At 38.3% G+C, this 19,420-nt stretch overlaps 1 protein-coding gene and 1 pseudogene across 9 annotated transcripts in view; both read left to right on the top strand.

Annotated features, from left to right (window-relative positions):
- The window catches only part of TNRC6A (trinucleotide repeat containing 6A), a 133,727-nt gene that overhangs the window by 51,792 nt on the left and 62,515 nt on the right, over positions 1-19,420 (top strand). For 6 of the 9 annotated variants that reach the window (XR_002774782.1, XM_023516754.1, XM_023516748.1 and 3 more), the window contains exons 2-3: positions 4,920-4,941; positions 7,294-7,350. The exons of 1 other annotated variant lie outside the window; for it this stretch is intronic. Coding sequence is in view for 7 of the 8 variants with exons in the window: in XM_023516754.1 (XP_023372522.1) it covers positions 4,920-4,941; positions 7,294-7,350 (79 nt within the window). In the remaining variant the exon portion in view is untranslated. The remainder of the gene's footprint in view (positions 1-4,919; positions 4,942-7,293; positions 7,351-19,420) is intronic. 2 more of the 9 variants (XM_012808906.2, XM_012808905.2) reach the window with 1 other exon arrangement.
- Positions 8,648-8,784, top strand: LOC111727193 (annotated as a pseudogene).

A 19,420-nucleotide genomic window follows, 5' to 3' on the forward strand; every position in this document is an offset into this window, starting at 1 on the left:
GGCTGGGGATTCGAACCCGCCACCTTAGGTGTATGTGGCTGGTGCCTTAGCCGCTTGAGCCACAGGTGCCGAGCCACCATTGTGGTCTTTTAAGTTGGTTTTTGTTTTTACAGTTTTTGGCCAGGGCTGGATTTGAACCCACCACCTCTGACATATGGGGCTGGCACCCTTTTCCTTTGAGCCACAGCTGCTGCCCCCATTGTGGTCTTTTAAAAGCATTTAAATTCATACCATCAGTTATTTTCTATTTTAAATAAACAAATAATACAACTAGACTCTCTCTAATATTTTTACTATGGAAAGTTTTTCTTATTTTATCATTTAAATGCAAATTTAAATATTTAGACTCTTTCTTATAGAAATTTTACATAAAAATTAGGTGACTTATATTTCTGGCCCTGTTATGTCTCTGATTAATACGGTGATCAGTGACCAAATTACTTTTGCTTATCATTTTTTTGAAAAGTTTTTTTATAGCCTATAGTTCCAGCCACTTGGGAGGCTGAGGCAAGAGAATCTCTTGAGCTCAGGAGTTTGAGTTTGCTGTGAGCTATGATGCCACAGCACTCTACCGAGGGCAAGAAAGTGAGACTCTGTTTAGTATCTAGGAATGAGGGCTGTTAGTTTCTGATTCTCAGGTGTGGAAAACAATTTGATAGCTCATGGGGATGTTTCCATACTTTACTAAAAAGGGAACAACAATAATAGCAATAGGCTATCATGGATTTCTCTCCAGATTCTGTTTTTAAAAGACATTTCTTAACGAGATCTTAATGGAAATGTAATAGGAAGGAAAAAGGCGATTGAGAAATAGATTAATTATAGAGGGATAATTTAGTATAACCTTTACTTTAAGCATGTAATTATAGTTTTGAGAAAGCATATAATGGTTGAGGGTTTGAGAGGAAACACTCCCACAAATTGAGAGTTTTCTTCATTGAGAATGTTTCAACATTCAGGAGCTTTTTTGTTATTGTTTTAAGAGCTGAAGGGATTTTTGTAGCTTTATTGACTTACATGTACTAAACTTAAATTTAAGTGAAACCCAGGTTGTAAAAAACTTTCACCTTCATTGCCCTTTTGGGGATCATATCAGGCAGTCTAATTAGTAAATTTTCTTAGAAACTTCAATGGTAACATGACCAGGCCTGGAGATAAGTGCTCATCTAGGGTGGTTAGGTCTTCTCTTATATATAGTCTTGTCCCTGATTTTACCTTACTCTCCTCTCTTTTCTTCATTTAAAAAAAATATCATTCAGTAGATCTGGGTTCTAGATTTTGAGGGTTGCTTGCTAAATCATGGGAATGCTCTCTGAGCACTAATTATCTTCATTTAAAGTAAGAAAATTGAACTAGATTAATCCTTTATTTCTAATGTTAGGACATAATACCTGGCACAGTTAAGGCATTGCAAATGGTCAGAAAAAGAAAAGCGAGACTTGAGAACTGGTAAATGAATGTAGAGTCATTTCCAAAGAACGGAGCCAAAGCATGACTAGGTGGGGCTGTTGATAGCTGCCGCAGCAACTAATACTTTTTATATCCTAGGCACTGTCCTAAGTGCTTTATATGTAAGTTAAATCCCTTAATCTCAAGTCTTTGAGGTGGGTGTTTCTATCCCAGTTTTATATATGAGGAAACTAAGTTTTAGAGAGGTTAACAGATTTGACCACAGTCACACAGTGATAGAGCCAGAATTCAAAGTTAGACAGGTAGTCTTGACTTTGGACCCTGAGGTCTCAGACCACTGAAGTAGGTAGACTTCAGGATCTTGGAGCTGGAACAAGCCGTAAAGAGCCTGGTAGAAACGAAGCGCCCAGCATGTAATGTTCTGCCACTGGTCTAGTATCTTTCTTAATGAACTGAAGGAACGATAACTGCTTGTGGAATCATAGCTCAGATTGTTTTAAAGAAAAAAAATGTTAAAAATGGAGATTATTTTGTTTCTATAATCTTAATTCTCATACGTAAGAGGATCTACAGTGATACCTCAGATTTGAACATTGTTGTGCAGTTTTTCCAAAAGAAGTCTTTCATATTTTGTTATTTGATCCTCATAATAGCCCTGAAATGTGAACGGGACAATTACTTTCTCCATTTGAGGGAGTAGGAAACTGAGACCCAGAGGGTTTAAATGACAAAGTCATTTAAAAGTGAAAAGAAACAGTTGAGGTTAATATTTTATGTAGTCTAAAATTGTCAGAATATTACTATTTAGTATGTAATCAGTGTAAAACATTAAAGAGACATTTTTCCTTCTGTTAAAAATACTAAATATGTATTTGCACATCTCAGTTTTAGCTAGTCAGTAGCTGAATGTGGCTAGTGGCTACTGTTTTGGACAGCACAGTAACTCTTAAAATCACTGACCCCACTTGGAAAATTCTCTTTTTAATAATTTGAGTAATGTACTAGGTCAGCAGACCACAACACAGAAACTTACTTTAAAGAAGTGAAACTCTATCAATTTCATTTCCTTCTAATCAGTTAGGAGCTCTTGGTTTCTATTATTTATATTCCTTCACTATATTAGGCCAACGTTCTGAGGGGCAGACAAACCTTGAGGAGTCTTATTGGTCCAATTCTTTGTAGATGACAGAATCCTGCATAAGCTTGACCATTGTTCTGAAGCAAAATGGAGTTGTTTTTCCAAAGGAGTTGCATAGCAGATACTCTTTATGTCTAAGGCCCAGAAGAGCAACATTGTGTACCTTGAGTTTTAATAATGTGGTCATAGTGTCTATGTATGAAAACTTACCTTTTTTTGGAAGTAAACTGTGAAAGGGACCAAAAAGAGTTTAAAAAATAAAACCAGTTTTAAACATGCAAAGTAATTTTTGTACTAATTCTTTGGCTTCAGAAAATCATGTGTGTTATTTAACATGATATTTCTAATATTTAAAAGTGTTCATATGCTAACTCTCTCTAATAAGACTTGTTTTTCTACTATCAGATTTTTTAAATGATTTCTCAGAAATAAATTAAATGTCAGGCTAGTTGGCTGGTCTTTTGGCATTGTCCTTCCATCATTTTTTTTTTCTTTAGATTTTGATCCATAGAGTAGAAGATGGGCCTCCATTATTTTGTATATCACTACTGCTCTAAAACTTGCTAAAGTACTTCAAAGCCTAGATTGACTCTCTGGCTTTCCAGGAAAAGATTAGTGTTTGTGGCTTCAATATTAGGGAAATTACTATAGTTTTTATCATATATTCTACAATGATATAATTTAAAATGGTATTTTAATATAATATAGCTAAGCAAAATGAATTATCATGTCTCTTGCCAGTTAACAAAAGCTTTATCTTCATTTAGAAATAATTTCTGGCTATTCAGTCTTTCCTCACTTCCCTATTATTGTTTTTTTTTTTTTTTGGTGAGACAGTCTCACCACGTCTCCCTGGGTAGAGTGCTTTGGTGTTACAGCACATGGCAACTTCAAACTCTTGGGCTTAAGTGATTTTCTTGCCTTAGCCTTCCAAGTAGGTGGGACTACATGTGCCTGCCACAATGCCCGGCTATTTTTTTATTACAGTTGTCATTGCTATTTAGCTGGCCCAGGCTGGGTTTGAACCCACAGCCTGGGTGTATGTAGCTGGCGCTCTTTGCAGTGAGCTATGGGCACTGCCCTATTGTGTCTTTTATTTTCAGGACTCATAATACACTTGCTTTTAGCTGGGCGTGTAGCTCACACTTGTAATCCTAGCACTCTGGGAGACTGAAGCAAGTGGATCGTTTGAGCTCATGGGTCCAAGACTAGCCTGAGCAAAAATGAAATCCTGTCTCTACTAAAAAATCAAAAACTGAGGCAAGAAGATCACTTGAGCCCAAGAATTTGAGTTTGCTGTGAGCTATGATGCCACAGCACTCTATCAAAGGTGACAAAGTGAGGCCCCATCTCAAAAAAGAAAAGAAAAGAAAACCATACACTTGAGCTTGATCAAAAAAATTTATTTTTGCTTGGGTCCTCTGTAGTTGTTTTTGAGGCCCCTGTAAATTTCAACTAGCCGCCTTGAGGCAACTCTGCTGTGTTCAAGCCCTTCTCTGCCGTTGTCTCAGAAAACATGGAGAGAAAGAAGCGACATTAGAAAGCAGTGAAAAAGAGTTTATGTGAGTTTAATTTTTTTTTTTGGTAGAGACAGAGTCTCACTTTATCATCATTGGTAGAGTGCCGTGGCATCACCCAGCTCACAGCAACCTCCAGCTCCTGGGCTTAGGCGATTCTCTTGCCTCAGCCTCCCAAGTAGCTGGAGCTACAGGCACGTGCCACCGTGCCCAGCTAATTTTTTTTGTGGCTGGGGCTTGGTTTGAACCCACCACCCTCAGTATATGTGGCCGGTGTTCTACCCACTGACCCATAGGCACCACCCTGTGAGTTTAATTTAATGAATTGTCAGAAATACTTTAAAGTTGACTATGTGTGACTGTAATAGCAGTCTAACCTCCTCAAGCTAAATTTACTACTAATTTGGCCCAAATGATTATATATAGCTTTTCTTACAGAAAACTTAATTCATCTTTTATCATTTATAACTATTTTGGAAGCCATTTAAATAAACCTTACTGAATCTATTAAATGTAAAGGTGACAGTTATATATGAAAATCATTTTTATGAGATGATGAGAAAAGTGCAGCTCCTGTTTTAAAAATTATATCATGAGATGATGACTTCTATGCTTTGTACCTAAAAAAATTCATTATTTTTTATTAATAAACATAATGTCAAGGACAATGGGGCACATCTATGGGAAAAGCATGCTTTCTTTGCACATCTTTTCCTATGCAGTTCATCTAAATGACAGATTCCTTACTTAATGAAAGTGTATATGTTTATATAATATATGAGCATTTTATCATAACAGTCCATTTCCTTCAGTTTCATATTTACATTGTTTTTTGTTTGTTTGTTTGTTTTTAGGCCACTGAACAAAAAATCAAAGGTACGTTGTTTAAAGCTATTTTTTATTCTTTTTTTCATTAAAGCAAGGTTGTTTGTATGCATTTTTATTCAGCTCCAGGATGGGAGAGAGAAGAGTGTGAAAGAAACAGAGAGTGGGAACAGACCTCTTCAGTGATATATACCTTGGAGTCATCCTTTGGGGTTCTTTGGTTTATTGTGCTGTGTATTGCCGCAGTTAGAATATATTACCTCAAGACCGACCTTAACTTTGTCTTCTAGGATAAATATCAGTTCCTAGCATATTCCCTTGTTTTGAGTCTTTGAGCACAGGTACCTTCCCTTCAGTCTTTTAAAATCCTTGTGTGGGATTACCTTGAGGACTCCACACCATTCCTTGGGGGTTCTGCCTGCTTTATTTCTTGTTCTCTGGGTATTGTTGATCCCCCTCCACACACACACACACATTCTCCTTGTAGGCAGATAGTGGCATCTCAAGGCTGAGGCAAGAGAATCACTTGAGCCCGAGTTTGAGGTTGCTGTGAGCTGTGATGCCACAGCACTCTACCCAGGGTGACACCATGATCTCTGCATTTGGTTGGTGTATGCACTTACAATACTGCCTATCTCTATTAGAGGTCAGTGCCAGTTAAAGGAGCATGTATTAAGTTACTTTGTATAAGAGAAAGGACAGTTGTAGCTTATATTTTATTGGAGAGAGGGTGGCAATGGGAGTACATACCCAAACACAGTATAGTATAATGTAATTTGACTAAACTAAAAAGTCCTGCAAGCTGTCCTGGACCACAAAGTTATGATGATTAACCTAACACAGAGTGTTAAGGAAGACCTCATTATGACTGAGTCTTAAAAGATTAAATAAATCAGAATGGTGGTATGTGTCTGTAATCCCAACTACTTGGAGGCTGAGGCAGAATTGTTTGAGCCCAGAAATTTGAGGCCATCTTGGGTGACATAATAAGATGATCCCGTCTCTCCAGAAAGAAAGAAAAAAAAAAAAAAGAATATGAAACGGCTATAGACAGAAATAGCAACAGGATCAGTAAATTGAAAAGAAATTACTGTGATGTAATAGGCAGTGGTGGTATTCTTAGAGTGTAAATACCCAGCAGTATGTGGGCAGAGTTGAAGATGAAGAGTTAGACAGGGGTTAGGTCAAAGAGGAGTTTGAACTTTATTTTGTAGGCAGTCAGGAGCCTCTGATGAGCTTAAACAGGGGAGTGACTTGGTTTGTCTTTTTCTTTTCCATTCTTTTTAAAAAGGTAAAAACCACTGTAAATGAAAAATACTGGCTGAAAGATAGCTAGGGATTTGAAAGATAGAGCTAGAAGAAAGGCATTCTAGGCAGAGGAGGCAGGTAGATTGCAACAGGGAATATGAGTTTGCAGCTTTTGTCTCTTGCATGGGGATACTGGGAAGTGACAGACTGTAGGCCTGGAGGTAGGGGGCGCTAGCTAAGAGTGAGGAGCAGCAAAGCTGCTTGTCATGATCATAAACTATGCTTTAAGAACCTGTCTTTGTTAATAGTGGCTAGTCACCAGTAGAAAGGTTAGAAAGAGAAGAAAAGGAATGAAGAGGGTAAAGAAGGTTTGAACCGAGGTCTTGGTAGTAGGGGGTGGGGGTAAAGATTGATGACTGATGCTTGAGGTACAATTGGCAGGACTGGCAGCTGGTGAGATTAGAAGTGGAATTTAAGGTGATACTGTGGCTTTGAATCTAGATAGCTAAGACCAGGGGTCCTCAAACTTTTTAAACAGGGGGCCAGTTCACTGTCCCTCAGACTGTTGGAGGGCTGGACTACGAGCCCCAGGAAGAGTTGGCTGCTAAGCAGGACAGGCAGCGGTGGCAAAAACACCCAGCAGGCCAGATAAATGTCCTCGGTGGGCTGCATGTGTCCGGTGGGCTGCATGTGTCCTGCGGGCCGTAGTTTGAGGACTCCTGGCTAAGACAATTATAGGGATGCAAAATACACACAGGAACATTGCCAGATAAGTAGGAACATTACCAAATTAGTTTTCCTAATACTCCACTTTCTCACACCACTCCCCTTTATAAGAATGTTAAGTTGTCCCTAGTCGTACTTCGAGACTATACTCCTCTGCTCAGCTTCCAAGGCCCTCTTTAATCTGACCTCCCATCGTCTGTTTCCCATCACTCCCTGTTCTTTTCAGAGCATTCTTATCTCTTTCATATTTATTCCTGTTTCTTCTAGATCCAGTTTCTCAGCCAAGAATGTCTTTATCATGCCTTTTGTAAACCTCTAGTTCATCTTCTAATGGGTCACTCAGTCCAACTACCATTAATCTTTCTCTTTTTAGTTTCTTAAGATGTTATGATGTATTTTAAATTTGGATACCCGATTATATTCTGTCAGGTATTTTGACCCATGATCATGATCGTCGAGTACCTACTGTTCATGTCATTTATAAATGTAAGTCATCCTCTTAAGTTCTTACATGAATTAAGAATATAGTTGGGTCTTGTTTTTAGACTTTTCCATATCTCTGAGAATGTTACACTGAATATATGAAAGTCCTGTCAAAATTTATTATATTGTTTTGCCCGCGGTTTTACTCACTTCATCCTTCTTTTGGCAGTGGCTGCCTTCATATTTGGCTATGCTTTTCCTGATTCATGAAAATATATTGTTGGGTTTTTTTTGCGTGTGGTACGTATTAATATATTTTGTAGTGTTTATAGTTTAGAGTTCATAGTGATTAGAGATTACAAACTGAAGACTTGAGGGGCAAGTATGGCCCATTCAGTGTTGTTGGGTTTTCTTTTTTTTTAAACTATTTATTTTGGAATAATTTTAGATTTAAAGAAAAGTCGAAAAGTAGTACAGAGAGTTCTCATGTAGACTTCATTTGTTTAATCCCATTACTAACACCTTACATTATTATGGTACATTTGTCAAAACTAAAAAGCCAGCATTGATAATAACTAAACTCCAGACTTTATCTAGAGGTCACCAAATTTTTTAGTAACTATTTTCTGTCCTAGGTTCACAATGTATGTAGTTGTCAGTTTTCCCTGGTCTCTAGTGTTTTTATTATTATCCTGAAAATTTTTAATTGATTACCAACATTTAAAAATCAGAAGAGCCTGCCTAGTTCAGATTTCCAGTTCATACTGTCAACAGCTTTTTTTGTCTTTTTGTATTACAGAATCTGTGTAAAGTCCAAGGTTAGCCACATGTGGCTGTCAAGTATTTTTGGGCTAATATGACTGAGGGACCGACAGCATTAACTCTTTTTTTTTGTTTGTTTGGTTTGTTTGTTTTGAGACAGTCTCACTATGTTGCCCTCGGTAGAGACCTGTGGCGTCACAGCTCAAAGCAACCTCCAACTCCTGGACTCAAGTGATTCTCTTGCCTCAGCCTCCCAAGTAGCTAGGACTACATGTGCCCACCACAGGGTCCGGCTATTTTTGGTTGCAGTTGTCGTTGTTTAGCAGGCTCGGTCCAGGCTTGAACTCGCCAGCCTTGGTGTATGTGGCTGACGCCGTAACCACTGTGCTATGGGTGCCGAGCCATTTTTTTTTTTTTTTTGAGACAGTCTCATTTTGTGGCCCTGGGGAGAGTGGCATCATAGCTCACAGCAACCTCAGACTCTTGGGCTTAAATGATCCTCTTGCCTCAGCCTCCCTAGTAGCTGGGACTACAGGTGCCTAATGCCAGCATTAACTCTTAAGCCATCTTGATGGTTATAATCAAGATTTTGGAGTTCATACTTATCTGGCAGGGAAGATACCGTGATCACAAAGGTGGTTTTCCTAGGGGGAGGCTTATCCGTTGCACTCCGGATGTGCTGACACCTACGATTTCCCCAAATGTGGGAAACTTGACTGCATAATTTTTGAATACATTAAAAGAAGTAACCAACTAAATGAAAAAAAAAGATTTTGGTGTTTAGATTGAGCATGGCTCGGTAGGCTGTAGCACCTTCTGTGTAGAATCTGTCTTAATGAGCTCGTTTTTTTCTATGACTACTGCCCTTTCCATTTAATGTTGCTGCCACTCAGTGGTAAAACTGTTTTTGTAAAAGTTGGAGTAAAGTAGTGTAAATTAAAGTAAGATCTCAACTAGCTTTCTTAAATGGATACAATTAGATACTTCTTTGTGGCAGTGGATTCATGACTCTTCTAATAAAAATGTAGACCAATGAATGACATGAGGAAATTCTTGAGAGTTTTATTCATACCTTGTGACTTGAACTTTGAAAAACTCTAAGGAGCGTGAATATTTAAATGTTTGAATATTTAAAATGTCTTCTACTATATGTATATATATATAATGAGTGTCTCCTTGAAAGGAGTAAAGTACTAAAAATTTATAATGAGATATAGGGATAGATAAATTTTATTATGTAATGTAAAGACAGGGAAGGAGTTAATGTCTCATCTTCAAAATGTCTTTGGGAACTTGAGTAAGAATAAAAGTAATTGGGGTGGCGCCTGGCCTCAAGGAGTAGGGTGCCAGCCCCATATACCGGAGATGGTGGGTTCAAGCCCAACCCTGGCCAAAAACTGCCCCCCGCCAAAAAGAATAAAAGTAATTTTTAAAAACTTTTTAAGCTTTTTAACTCTGACACTGGCTTTTTTGGGAAGCATGTTTATTGTATAATATTAATACATTCCTTGCAAAAGAATAAGCACTGTTGATTTTTGACAGCTCATTTTCTCCCTCCTTTTCTCCTCCTTTCCCCCTCTCTCATGCATATCATTGCCAATGCTTTATTTAGGTGGTTTCATGAGCAACCTATATGCCAAAGAATAACAACCTCCTGATCTTTTTTTTTTTTTTTTTTTTTTGAGACAGAGCCTCAAGCTGTCCCCCTGGGTAGAGTGCTGTGCCATCACGGCTCACAGCAACCTCCAACTCCTGGGCTCAAGCAAGTCTCCTCCCTCTGCCTCCCAAGTAGCTGGGACCACAGGCACCCGCCACAACACCTGGCTATTTTTTGGTTGCAGCCATCACTGTTGTTTGGCGGATCCGGGCTGGATTTGAACCCACCATCTTGGGTGTATGTGGCTGGCGTCTTAGCCACTTGAGCCATAGGCACCAAGCCCCTCCTGATCTTTTAAGGGAAGCCTGGGGAGATCCTGTTGAGAAGCAGGAATATAGAAAAAAGGATTAAGATGTTCTTTTATTTTCTGATTCTCAAATAGGAGAGCATGATTTATAACTGCTTTTTTCTTCCTGGGTTAATTAAAAACTCATATGAATTGAACGAAGCATTTTTTTGTTTTTTTTCTTTCACTATTAGAAAGTATTATTCTTTTTTTTTCTTTTTTTGAGACAGAGTCTCAAGCTGTTGCCCTGGGTAGAGTGCTGTGGTGTCACAGCTCACAGCAACTTCCAACTCTTGGGTTTAAGTGATTCTCTTGCTTCAGCCTCCCAAGTAGCTGGGACTACAGACACCCGCCACAGTGTCTGACTATTTTATTTTTGTTGCAGTTGTCATTGTTGTTTTAGCTGGCCCAGGCTGGGTTTGAACCTGCCAGCCTCAGTGTATGTGACCAGTGCCCTACCCACTGAGCTACAAGCACCGCCTGGAAACTATTATTCTAATTCAATTCTAACCTTAATATTTATCTTTCAGATGCAATTTTATTCCTTAAATCAATCGATCTAGAGAATGACCCAAATATTCAAGAGCTGTCAAGTTAGATGCATGTCAAATCATGTTGTGGATATTACAGCTACCTCTGAATTAAGTGCCAGGCACTGTGCTTCATTTAACCAGAAAAATATTCTGAATATTTAATGAATGGACAAAAGCAATTTAGAGCACATGGTAGAGCAGGGTCTTAAATGCTTCTGAATGTGTTAAGAGTATCCTTTTAGTTACTGAATTTTGGGAATTTGTAAGACACAAGGGAGGTACCAAGGCAGCAGGCTGGGTAATCTGGGACTTAATGCAATAGATATTTAAAATCTGATGTGGCCAGCTTGAGTAAGAGTGAGACCCCATTTCCAAAACTTGTGGCATTATGGGGGGCATTTGTAGTCCCAGCTACTTAGGAGGCTAAAGCAAGGGGATCTCTTGAGCCTAGTAGTTTGAGGTTGCTGTGGCTTTGATGCCATGACACTCTACTGAGGGCGACAGAGTGAGACTCTATCTCACATACATACATATATAAAACCTGATGTGGGAGTAGGGCTTCATCAGAGAGTGCTAGTACAATTTAAGTCTGCATTTAATCCCTTCAGCAGCCACATGAAAGTGGATAGTATTATTGCCACTTAACAGGTAAAACTGAGGCTAAGAAAAGTTAGATAAGTTGTTCAGTGGTTATACAGCTAATGAGTTCCATGAGTCTTATCTCTGCTGGGCTCTACTGCTTTGTTTCTTTAAAAACAGCTCCTGCATTAAATTGAAGACAAAATGGGAAGGGCACATCATTACCCATACTGCAATAATAGTCATTGAACGACTAAAACAATGGGCCAGGCATGATTGCTCACTGTGGGAGGCAGAGATATGTGGATTGCCTGAGCACAGGAGTTTGAGACCAGCTTGAGCAAGAAATGAGAACCTCATCTCTAAAATCTAGCCAGGCATTGTTGTGGGTGCCTGTAGTCCCAGCTATGTGGGAGGCTGAGGCAAGAGAATCACTTGAGCCCAAGAGTTTGAGGTTGCTATGAGCTATGATGCCATGACACTCTACCAAGGGTAACAAAATGAGACTCTGTCACCCCAAAACAAAACAAAAACACAGCATCTCCCTTCTCCCCTCTCAGTCTCTCTCTCTCCCACCCCCCTCCCCTTTTCTGGCTTTGTCACCCTGGCTAGAGTGCAGTGATGTTATTATAACTTACTACAACCTTAAACTTCTGGATTCTCCTGCCTGAGCCTCCTGAGTGGGTGGAACTAAAGTGTTCACTACCATGCCTGGCTCATTTTTTCTATTTTTGTAGAGACAGGGTCTCATTTTTGCTCATGTCAAGCATCCTCCCATCTTGCTAGGATTATAGGTTTGAGACATCATGCCTAGCCCCAACTCTTCTCTTAAAAGTAATCAAGAAAAATCTTCTAACAGATTTTTACAGTGTTTCTGTGTTGATTGAACACAAACAACTAAAAAAAAAATGGCAGCACCAGCGTAATTGAATTCAGAGAGGATTTGAACTTTGCAATGAGTGAGGAGGGATTGGCTCTTAAATTGTTTATTACATCTTAGGGTATTGATTAAAATGAGCAAGAATTTTGTGGACCAAGCAAGATACTGATCTAAAAGCTTTCTCCATTTTTTGGCCTATATTGGCAAAATCAGAGTGCTGAATCATTTTTGAAGTATTTTTGGTTCAACTCTAAAGGAGGTGTAAAGAGAATTTTGCTTAAAAACCGCATAGTCTCCATCATTCCAAAAGTTGGGCAGAGCCTCTTCTGAAGGGCTTGGGCAATAGTAAAGTCCCTTTTGTTGTGCTCATTGACTAATAAATTCAATAACATTACAGTTCAACTTTTAGAATATGACTGAGTTGACTCAGTTTGTGCTGAAGGAAGAAAAATGTTTAATTTGTCCCTTATTATTAATGGAGTAATTCTTTCCTTACTTTTTCTTTAAATCACGATTGCTACTCTCAGCCACATTTTACCATCTTATGAGGTCATCTTGGGAAACAAAGGTAAATGGAAAATAATTGTGTAGTTATCCATTATTCCAAACTTAGCTTTTGTAAAATGCTATTATTTTCTTCATTATTCATGAAATATTTATTGTGTGTCAAGCCTGTTTCATGTACTGTTATGGTCACTGGCGATAAGCATAAACAAAACAAACCCCAAATCTCTGGTCCCATTGTACTTCCATTTTCATCTTGGCTTTATTTTAGTAAAGGTAAACATATGTTTATGGGCTTGCATGGGTTTACCTATAACCTCTGAAAGATCTATTTTTTGTAGGTATTTAAGGTATGTGAAATGTTTTGATACACATATACACAATGAAATGAAGACTAAAGTCATACAAATTAACAGCTTGCCCATTATCTCATGTTGTTACCTTTTTGTGTGTGTTAAGAGCATCTAAAATCTCTCAGCAAATTTCCAGTTACAATACAGTAGTGTTAATTGTAGTTCTGTGGCATACAGTAGATCTGTAGACTTATTTATCCTACATAACTGTAAATTTGTACCATCTGACCTACATCTTCCCTTTCTCTTCCATTCCCACCCTTGTAATTATATCGTACTCTGTTTCTATGTATTTGACTTTTTTAAAAAAATGATTCCACATGTAAGTGAGAACATGCAGTATTTTTATTTTATTTCTGGACCTAGCTTATTTTACTTTTCCACACTCATCCATGTTGCGGTGAATAGTAGGTTCTCCTTTCTTACAGTTGAGTAATAGTCCATCCTGTTTATATAGTATAGTCTCTTCATTTCTCAATGGACTTAGCTTTTCCCACATCTTGTCTGTTGAGAAAAATGCTACAATGAACATAGGAGCTCAGCTCTGTAAGGTGCTGATTTATTTCCTTTGAATGCTCAGTAGTCTTGGATACATTTCAAGACTCCCAATGGGTGCCTGAAACCTCAGAAAGTAGTGAACTTTATATATACTTTGTGTTTTCCTATACCTCCTTACCTGTGATAAAGTTTAATTTTTAAGTTAGGCACAGTAAGAGATTAACAACAGTAACTTAATGAAGTACAAACAGTTATAGCAGTATACTATAATAAAAGTTACAAGAATGTGACTCCTCTCTCAAAGTGTCTTATTGTACTGTACTATCCTACCCTATTTGTGAACTGTGGTTGGTCACAGGTAATTGAAATTATGGAAAGCAAAACTGTGGATAAAAGGGAAGGACTACTATATACACAGAAGAGAATTGCTGAATCATATGGGTTTTACTAGTTATGTATTTATTTATTTATTTTAGCAGTTTTTGGCCGGGGCCGAGTTTGAACCTGCCACTTCTGGTATATGGGGCTGGCGCCCTTCTCCTTGAGGTGCTGCCACTAGTTTATTTTATTTATTTATTTTTTGCAGTTTTTGGCTGGGACTGGGTTTGAACCTGCCACCTCTGGTATATAGGGCCAGCGCCCTACTCCTTTGAGCCACGGGTGCCACCCCACTAGTTTTATTTTTTACTAGTTTCTCATTTTACTTTTCTGAGAATCCATAGGACCTTAAGTTTCTCAGCTATATTCATAATAGCTTCCTACTGTCATGAATTTCAGGAGTTTGATGGGGATTGCTGTACTGCATAGATTTTCAGAGGAGAAAACTGAGGCCCAAGTAGATTGTGACTTTAAGCATGTAACAGTAATGAATAGAAAGTGATACTTGTGCAGAGGCCAAGGGCGGGGCGAGGCTCCCTGAAGGAAGAGTAACCTACCCCTGTGGTTAGTCACCATGCCCTCTGACCTGGCCAAGAAGAAGGGAGACAAAAAGAAGGAAGCTGGCCTGGCTTCTGTAGCTCAGCAGCTAGGGCGCCAGCCACATATATTGGAGCTGGCTGGTTCAAACCCAGCCTGGGCCTGCCAAACAACAATAACAACTACAACCAAAAAATAGCCAGGCATTGTGGTGGGCACCTGTAGTCCCAGCTGGTTGGGAGGCTGAGGCAAGAGAATCACTTAAGCCCAAGTGAGGTTGCTGTGAGCTGTGATGCTGAGGCTCTCTACAGAGGGTGACATGGTGAGACTCAGTCTCAAAAAAAAAAGAAGGAAGCTGCCAAAGTTTGACTGCAGCCCAAAAAGGGACATGAAGAAAATGGAGATGTGGTAACAGAACCACAGGTGGCAAAGGAGAAAAATTAGGCCAATGGCAGAGAGACTACAGATAAATTGAGGGAGGAGTGAGTTCCTGGGATGGTTGCTGAGACTTAATGCAAGTCCTAGCCCAAGTCAGAATCCTGATGCCGGTAGCAGTGGAGACTACCATATACACATATCTGATGCTGTGAAACTCTTCATGATGAACCAAAATAATAAAGTTGGAGTTTGTGCCAAAGGAAAAGAAAGTGAAAATTGTGGGGGGTATTGGGGTCAACAAAAGAGTCCCCTCAGAGCTAAAAATGTTGATCCTAGAAAGTCTGGTCACTGTTTCCTTATAACTCACTTCTGTCGCACAGGTTGAGTGGTTCTGCTATTAGAATTGGGGCTTAGAAAAAAAAAAAAAGAATGGGGGCTTAGTTTACTGTTTTTCTCCATAGTCTACGTAGTAGAAATCATGACATTACTACTAAAGGCTGGTATTAACTAATAGTAGAAAGACCAGATATGATTCCAAATTTAAGTCTAGATTTACATACTCATGGAGATTATGAAGAGTGCTGGTGCAGGGCCCAGTGACTCATGCCTGTAATCCCAGCACTCTGGGAGGCCAAGGCGAATGGATTGCTTGAGCTCAGGAGTTTGAGACCAGCCTGAGCTAGAGCAGGACCCCAACTCTAACAAAACGTAGCTGGGGGTTGTGACAGGTTCCTGTAGCCCCAGCTACTTTGAAGGCCGAGGCAAAAAGGATCCCTCAAGCTCAAGAGTTTAAGGTTGCTGTGAACTATGATGCCACAGCACTCTACCCAGAGCAATAAAGTGAGACGGAGACAAAACAAAACAAAACCAGAAGAGTGCTGAAGATCTCTTTTTGCTTTAGGCAAGATTCATTTCTGACAAAGATAGGCATGTTTGCTTAGAAATGCTAATAAATCATTAAAATTTTAGATATGAAAGATTTTGTACCTTTAGATGGCTGTGATAAGACCAAGCAGAACAAAGGAGACAAGAAGTAGACGTGAGAAAAGCCTTAGTTTGAATGACTATAAATTAATTTTTGAGTGGTGAATCTGCAATTAGCCATTACTTTATTTGTTTTTGCTGTGAAGATAAAACTTAATATATACTAAAAGGAACATTTGTTTGGGGGGTCAGATTTTATTTTAAAAAGCATTGCCATTTACTAGATGTTTGAGCATAGGCAACCTTCTTTTGAACCATATCTGCCTCATCTATAAAATGAGAATATTACTTTAAATTTATAGGATCATAATGAAGATAAAGAGATAACAGATATTTTTCATGGCATCCAGCTGACCCATGGTAAATTTTATTTTTCACCACTGTGGTTTTTGTAATATCCTTATAACTCTTCAGCCTCTTGAAACAACATGCTACCAATTTCTCCAGTTACTTCAGGGTTCTTCCAGAGGGAGTAGCTTTTTAGCAACTATTAAAGAACCTCCCCCCGCAAAAAAGAAGAAGAATATACCCCAATGTACCCCAGCAAAGGTGAATCATAGTGTAGCATTTTTGCCATAGTACAAGGAATAGTGCAACATGAGAATGAGATATATCATTTTTGTAAATTTTTTTGATCAAAATTGATACATTTCCCTTTGACTTATATATATTAACACTTGTTGGTAAAATGTAATACTCTGCTTAATCACTTACACTTTTTTCTTTTTATAAATTGCCTATTTTTATTTGCCCCTTTAAAGCATGGGCCTAGAGTTTTGTTTTTGTTGTTTTTTTGTCTTTTTTTCTTAGAGTCTTACTTTGTCATTCTCGGTAGAGTGCCATGGCGTCATTGCTCACAGCAACCTCAAACTCTTAGACTCAAGTGATTTTTTTGCCTCAGCCTCCCAAGTAGCTAGGATTATAGGTGCTACTATGCTATAGTAGCACCTATAGCATACAATGCCCAGCTATTTTTAAAGATGGGATCTTGCTTTTGCTCAGGCTGGTCTCGAACCTGTGAGCCCAGGCAATCCACCCACCTCGGCCTCCCGGATTGCTAGGATTATAGGTGTGAGCCACCATGCCCAGACGGTAGAGTTTTTGTTAGCAATTTACAATGACCTAATGAACTTACTAGCATTTCATCAATGTATTTTATGCAAATATTTCTAACATTATAGGCTATTTCACATGTATGAAGTCATTCTAAAGATGAGACACCAGGCAGTAATATCCAAATTTTTGCCCAGTACCAGGCTCCATAGGGGACACGTACATAGAAGATGTAGTATTCGGAAGGAGGAAAGCAAAATTAAATAACATTTGCATTATTAGTTTGAACTTCAGTCCTAAACTCTGGTGACTGTTGGATGCTCCCCTATGGTAGGCCTAGTAAATACCTCTTTTCCATAGATTAGGTCAAGTGGAGATGTGGCGGGTGGGAGGGAAGGGAATGGATACCTCTTTAATTTGTTCTAAAAGACCAGTATTTTCCAATTTGCTTTTTTGGGGGAGGGGGATTCATTGAGGATAACCAGTTTGCCTCTTAATTTGGAACACACACATTTGAAAAAATAAAATATACACCAATGGATAGCATGATTTTATTTGGTCACATTCATCAATGTTTTTACTCTTTGATTATTTGACCAAGTTTTATGCTGAGCAAACCTACCATTTATCCAGATTTAGAAAAATTTTGCCTATATTTTCTAAAAGCTTTTTTAAACATTAGCATTTTATAGTATTGACTGTTTTAGCTGTATATTTGGGTATTTTTTCCTGATTTCTTTAGTCAGACATGGGAACCCATGTGATACTTGTTAAGATATTCAGATTCTGATTATGAAGTCTGTAAAGCTGAAGAATCTGTTGCTCCTAACGGTTCTAATTAAGCAAGTTTGAGGATCACTTTTGTAGAATTGTCTTATTACAGAAGAGAGACTAACGAATGGGTAATCTGATGTTTTTTTTCTTTTGAAAGTGTGGGCCTATACCTGAAAAATAGATCACCCCACTTTTTTGAATCTTACATACTTAAATAAGACTCAATGGGCAGATTAACCAAAGTTTTTGAAATTAACCATATTTGAATATTGTGGGTGTTCTCCACTTCTAAAAGAAGATCCTATAATTTAGAACAGATAGAACTTGCTCAAACATTATACCAAAGAGCAGAATTTGGTAATAAGATGGCTTCATTCTGAATTTCATTAGTTAAAGAAGCTCTGGATGATATCTTATTCAATGATCTAAGGATTCTGGAGGATTCTATCAAGACAAATCAGCTGTGTTTCTCTTTGTGTTGATAATTTAAGATGGGAAATACTGGGGTGGAAGATAGAGTCCTTTGAGGGAGTGGAACTAGGTGCTACCCCAAAACCTAGAAAAAAGTATTTACTTCCCATATCTCTGGAATTAGTGAAGTGAATTAAAACTAAATGAATTCATTTTAATATTTATTTTAAATTTGGTAATCTAAATTTAAACTGATTTTTTTTTCTCCAGTGTCTGTTCCTTAGGCTACAGTGCCCTGTCATCAGCATAGCTCACAGCAAATTCAAATTCCTGGATTCAAGGGATCCTCTTGCCTCAACCTCTGGAGTGGCTGAGACTACAGGTGCCCACTGCAATGCTGGGCTAATTTTTCTATTTTTAGTGAAGCCAGGGTCTTGCTCTTGCTCTTGTTCTGGCTAGTCTCAAACTTCTGAGCTTGAGCAGTCCTCTTGCCTCAGCCTTCCAGAGTGCTAAGATTACAGGAGTGACCTACCACACCCAGCTGAACTGATTGTTTTTGAAAGTTTGGTATTTTTGTCTTAAGTACTTTTCAACCAAAATATTACAACTTGCTTGTGCTAATATAAAATATAAATAGTTTCTTATATTTCATTCTAGTTTTTAAATCTCAGTTTTCAAATTTTCAAACAGCCATTTAATTCAGACTACTTGCTAAGAATTGGCAGAACTTAGTGGATTGACTATTGGCACTTGAAGCTGCAGCCATTTTTTTTCTCCACAACAGAAATTCTAGCACTGCATCTTAATGTGTATTAGCTTAAAAGCCAGACTTCCTCTCTGTGCTCTTTAGTATTCCAGAACTGACAGAAGTTAGTATGAGACTGCAATGTATATTATATAGGGGAAATAGATTATAAATCATCTAGTATGCTGGAGGCTATGTTTGGCCATGTTTTAAATAAATTTGATTTATAAGCTCATTTTAATTGATTACAACTGCTCTTTGCATTGTTCTACTAGCTGGCTACTTCTTTCCCCTCTGGTCCCCACTTAAAATACAAGAAGATGGATAGCTGGGCATTGTGGCGTGTGCCTGTAGTTGCAGCTACTTGGGATGCTGAGGCAAGAAAATCGCTTAAGCCCCAGAGTTTGAGGTTGCTGTGACCTGTAACGTCATAGCACTTTACCCAGGGCCACAGAGTGAGACTCTGTCTAAAAAAAAAAAAAAGAATATGGAATTTAAGTTAATTGGGCCTCAAATCCAAGTTGGAAGAGCAGAAAATAATTGCCTATAATGAAGATTTTAAAGAATGTTTATCTGCAGATCATACTTAGAAAAATATTGTTTGGACATTTGTACTTTAAGGAATTTTTAAACAGGAATTTTTAAACATGAAGCATTCAGAATTTAACCTAGTTCTCTGAAAGGAGAAATTTTTTCTTATAATTTTTAGAAGCATTATTTCTTGATTTGTTAGTGAATTGCTTTAGTAGACTTTTATCTTGCTGATAATGCCTAATTTCATCTGTCTAAGAAGGCAGGAAGTATTTTCTTTTTTTTTTTTT

The sequence above is a fragment of the Otolemur garnettii genome, unplaced genomic scaffold (genome assembly GCF_000181295.1).
Source record: "Otolemur garnettii isolate 467f Iridium unplaced genomic scaffold, OtoGar3 scaffold00096, whole genome shotgun sequence".
Taxonomy (NCBI): domain Eukaryota; kingdom Metazoa; phylum Chordata; class Mammalia; order Primates; family Galagidae; genus Otolemur; species Otolemur garnettii.